The following is a 4,255-nucleotide window of genomic DNA, read 5'->3' as shown; positions in this document are numbered from 1 at the left end:
GGGGCCGGGTCGGCTGCGACGGGATGCCGAGTCCCGGGGGCTGCGCGGTACCGGTAATGGAGGGCCGGGCTGGGGATGGTTAGGTGCCGCGGCTGTGCGGGGCGACGGGGCGGCCGGGCCGTGTGGGGGCTGAAGTGCTGCAGCGCGGTGATGGCGGTCCGGCACCTCACCACTGACCGTGTGGCTCTGCCTCCAGGTGATCTTCGGCCCCATGTTCTCTGGGAAGAGGTAAGGTGGGGCGGGATGGCCTGGGCTGGGCTGGAGCAGGCTGTGGCTGGATCTGCTGACTCCTGCTCTTGCAGCACAGAGCTCATGCGGCGCGTGCGGCGCTTCCAGCTCGCTCAGTACCAGTGTCTGCTGGTGAAATACGCCAAGGACACCCGCTACTGCACCACCGGTGTCTCCACGCATGACAGGTGAGCTGTGGGCAGGAGGATTTGCGCCCGTGGACCTGTGGCTGGGCTGCCTGGCTCACCCTCTCCCTCTGTTCCCCCTCAGGAACACCATGGAGGCCCGCCCTGCCTGTGCCCTTAAGGATGTGTACCAGGAGGCGCTGGGCTCTGCAGTCATTGGCATTGATGAAGGGCAGTTTGTAAGTGTGTGGCCAGGGCAGGGCCTGGGGTGTGCACTGCTTGACCTGGAGCAGAGCACTGCCCCTTCTTCCTCCTGAAGCTGCTGTTTCTGTACCTCCTGTAGTTCCCAGACATTGTGGAGTTCTGTGAAAAGATGGCCAACGCTGGGAAAACTGTCATTGTTGCTGCTCTTGATGGGACTTTCCAGAGAAAGGTAAAAATGCTTTAATTTTAGTACAGCAGCTACACTGGGAATCTCACCAGACTCAACCAACAGCCTCTGTCTCGGTGCAGGCTTTTGGGAGCATTCTGAACCTGGTCCCACTGGCTGAGAGCGTGGTGAAGCTGAACGCTGTGTGCATGGAGTGCTACCGAGAGGCCTCCTACACAAAGAGGCTGGGAGCAGAAAGGGAGGTGAGTTCCCTTGGAACACAAAGCTCTTCAGCAGCTTCACCTTGCCAGCTCTGCTAGTCTAGAAAGCTTCTTCTCAGGTAAGCTGATCTCTGCAGAATCATTCTTCTGCTTTCCTTGATAGGTTGAAGTGATTGGAGGAGCAGACAAATACCACTCCGTCTGCCGAGCTTGTTACTTCCAGAAAAGGCCTCAACAGCTTGGGTCAGAAAACAAGGAGAATGTGCCCATGGGGGTGAAGCAGCTGGATATGCCAGTCTCACGGAAGATCTTTGCTTCTTGATTGCTACACTCCAGTGTGGAAGAGGGGGGGGAAGGATTCAAAGAAAGAAGCTAAATGTTGCAGCTCCTGGACTTCAGATCTGGTTTCCCCCCTTTATCAAAACGGTCACATGCCATAGCTCTACCTGCCAAACCAGGCTGCTCTTCCTCTGCTCCAAGTGCCAGGAAAGAGGGCAATCAGCTGGACCTGATGCCAGGGGGAGCTGAAAACAGTCTGACTAAAAGGGAGTTCCTTTCCCAGAACATGGAAAAGAGATTTAATTACTGATGCTGCCATACAAACATGCTGGAAAGCTGCCACACCAACCCAGGCTGTGGGGCACTGACAACTTGCCTGGTCTGCTCTCCTGCTCCTGGCACGTGTTCAGACTCGTCACTGGTAGCCAGGTCACTTGCCTGCAAACAGCCTTTTCTCATGTGCTGCTGCTAAATTCTGGGTTTCTTACGACAGCGTACAGTAACTTGGCTTCCGAAAGCCACTTCCTTTTTAATATAGCCTGAAGACATGCCCCTTCCCTTTCTAGACAACAGTGGCACAACTTCAACTGACACAGAGCAGCAGCCTGGCCCTTTGCAATCTCTTAACAATTGTGTATAGCCAATTAGCTTGCTGTTAAATTTGCTGTGAATACATGGTTTTGTTTTGTTTTGTTTTAAATGGAGGAGGGGAGAAGGAAGGCTTGTGTTGTCAGCCTGACTCCTAGCCTTTGAAATTAAAAAGCATTTTCTACACAAATTCAAGCTTGGTGCAGCCATTTCATAGGGCTTAAGTGAGCTGAGGAAGGTTTGGGGGATCAAGAATTAAACTGTAGAGAGTTGGGCTACTGTTCCTCTGAAGATCCAGCTACCTGGAAAAGGGTCTTTCCTTTGCATGGATGGTTCTCAGCTCTACTTGTGTTCTGCTTCCTTCTCAGCCTTCCAAGAATTCTTGAGCCTGCTGCTTTCCTTGCTGTAACACCTAAAGACTCCTCTCCTTTTGCTTGACTTAGCTTCGGGAAGGAATTTTTACTACTTGTATAAAGTGCTTTTTCTCATCAGATTCCTTGAGCTCTGAGCAGCAGCTCTTGGTTCTGGTTGGGCTTTGTCAATCCCCTCTCAAATACAGTGCTTTCTACAATACTTGTTTACTACTGTACTGAGGAGCAGGCAGCTGCCCAGATAGAAGACTCAGAAACCTCAGTTCCTTGGTGTTAATTAATGCAATTACAGCCATGGTGTTCACAAACCCTTGTCAGGCCTGGGCCTTCCTTTTAGGGATGAGGAACAGGCAGTAGTGCTTGTATTCTAGATTAATAAGTAACTTAATAAAATTGCCGGTGTCTTTTCAGAGCGTGTGGCTTTCCTGTTCACAAAGCAGCAATGTGTGCTGGCTGCTGGTCACACGGCACTGATGTTGCTCAGGCTGTCCCGAGGAGCAGCAAGCCTTGCTAAAAATAGGAGCTGGCGTGAGCTTGTTGATAGCACAACAGGCACCAGCTCCACAGCTCCCCCACGGAGCCCCCCCCGGCACACAGGAGAGGGGAAGAACCCAGTTCTTCAGAGAAGAAACACAGGTGGCGGCTAGGTGAAAAAGTTTATTCCATCTCTACAGTGACAAAGGCATAGTTGAATATCAGCCCCAGCAGCTACAGCTCACATACCTCACACTGCTGCTGGGAACAGCTTCACAACAGGCACAGCAGCACACAACCTGAGACAAGCCACGGCCCACGCGGAGGCACAGCACAGCACCCAGCCTGGGGACAGTGGCTGCTGAGCAGGGCACGGCTCGGACAGCAGTGAGCAGGGCATGGGGAGACCCTTGGGAAACAGACACAGGGCCTGCAGTCGGCAGGGAGATGCTGTGGGGGAAAGGGAGCTGCCCTGCTGTGAGCCCAGCACCCACCACTCCCACAGATCCCAAATCACTGAGTGCCAGCTACTCCCGTGCAGGCTCTGGGGAAGGCACAGCACAAGGGTGCATATTCAGAAGATGAGGCTTTGGTATCAAGCTCAGCCAGCAGCAGCTGAAGCAGGAGAGGAAGGCACGCAAACCCAGTGGCAGGCAGGAGCTGGACTGCACCGTGCAGCTGTGCTGGGACAGATGCTACAGCAGTTAAAGGTGGCACCTGGGGACTGCAGTCAGCAGAGTTGGACAAGGCAGCAGCACTGGGAGGGAACAAGGGGTGCTCACCATTACTCCCCCAGAGGCACAGCAGTGGGGCTCGGGCTCTGTCGTTCCAGAGCACCAACCCCTCCTCCCCCCACCCCAGGGGAGCCGGCTGTGCACAGCAGGTTCTACTCAGCCATCAATGCTTCACAGCAAGGAGCACACGGCCCCACCACGGGCACCAGGCCCTACCCTCTGCCCCAGCACCCACCCAACCCCAGTGATCTTCACACAGAGCAACCATCACCCTCCTGCCCCCTTCCCCATTCAAGTTATAGGTCCCTCCCTTCCCACCCCACGAGAGAAAATTGCACTTGTACAGCCATCCCTGCGGGCCGGACTCAGTACACCGGCGGTGGCTGGTAGCCCTCGGTGGCATCTGTGGTCTGAGTGAAGGGCGGCTGCTGGTAGCTGTCGTGGCTGATGTTGGGGTAACTGGAGTACGGCGTGGAGACCTCTGACGAGGGGTCGACGTAGTTGTGCGCAAAGTCCTCCACCCCCATCTTATACCGCTTGTAGGCGAAGGTGATCAGGAGGCCCTGCAGAAGGCAGAGCCTGTCAGAGCCCGGCGCTAAGCAGAAGACCCCCGTGGAGCCCCCTCAGCACTCACCCATGAGAAGATGGAGAAGAAGCTGAAGGTGATGGCGGCACGCGCCGAGTCGGCCACGATGCGTACATCCTCATCGTGCGTCCAGGCCCACTGGTTGGTCAGGAAGCAGAAGCCAACAAACCAAAGGAAGGTCCAGAGCCCTGTGGGGGGATGAGGGTGTGAGGGCTGTATCCTGCTGCTGCCAGAGCCCTGCTGCTCCCGAAACCCCGCCGCTCCCCGGGGCTGGCAGCA

The 4,255-nt window shown here is 55.4% G+C and overlaps 2 protein-coding genes across 2 annotated transcripts; one reads left to right on the top strand and one right to left on the bottom strand.

The window, feature by feature from the left end:
• The first annotated feature begins 117 nt into the window (after positions 1-117).
• Positions 118-2,592, top strand: TK1 (thymidine kinase 1). Its single transcript, XM_010721338.3, has 6 exons — positions 118-228; positions 303-416; positions 499-592; positions 697-786; positions 867-986; positions 1,108-2,592. The coding sequence occupies exons 1-6, from the start codon at positions 212-214 to the stop codon at positions 1,264-1,266; spliced, it is 594 nt and encodes a 197-aa protein (XP_010719640.1). The 5' UTR covers positions 118-211; the 3' UTR covers positions 1,267-2,592.
• Positions 2,593-2,819: 227 nt separating this feature from the next.
• Positions 2,820-4,252, bottom strand: SYNGR2 (synaptogyrin 2; the record flags this gene model as incomplete). Its single annotated transcript, XM_010721435.1, has 2 exons — positions 2,820-3,953; positions 4,025-4,252. Coding segments are annotated over 2 exons (426 nt in total), but the record flags the coding sequence as incomplete, so codon positions are not given.
• Positions 4,253-4,255: the final 3 nt, after the last annotated feature.

The sequence above is a fragment of the Meleagris gallopavo genome, chromosome 20, assembly GCF_000146605.3.
Source record: "Meleagris gallopavo isolate NT-WF06-2002-E0010 breed Aviagen turkey brand Nicholas breeding stock chromosome 20, Turkey_5.1, whole genome shotgun sequence".
In the NCBI taxonomy this organism is placed as follows: Eukaryota; Metazoa; Chordata; class Aves; order Galliformes; family Phasianidae; genus Meleagris; species Meleagris gallopavo.
Note: the sequence above shows the minus strand (reverse complement) of the source record. Positions and strands in the feature narration are given on the sequence as shown.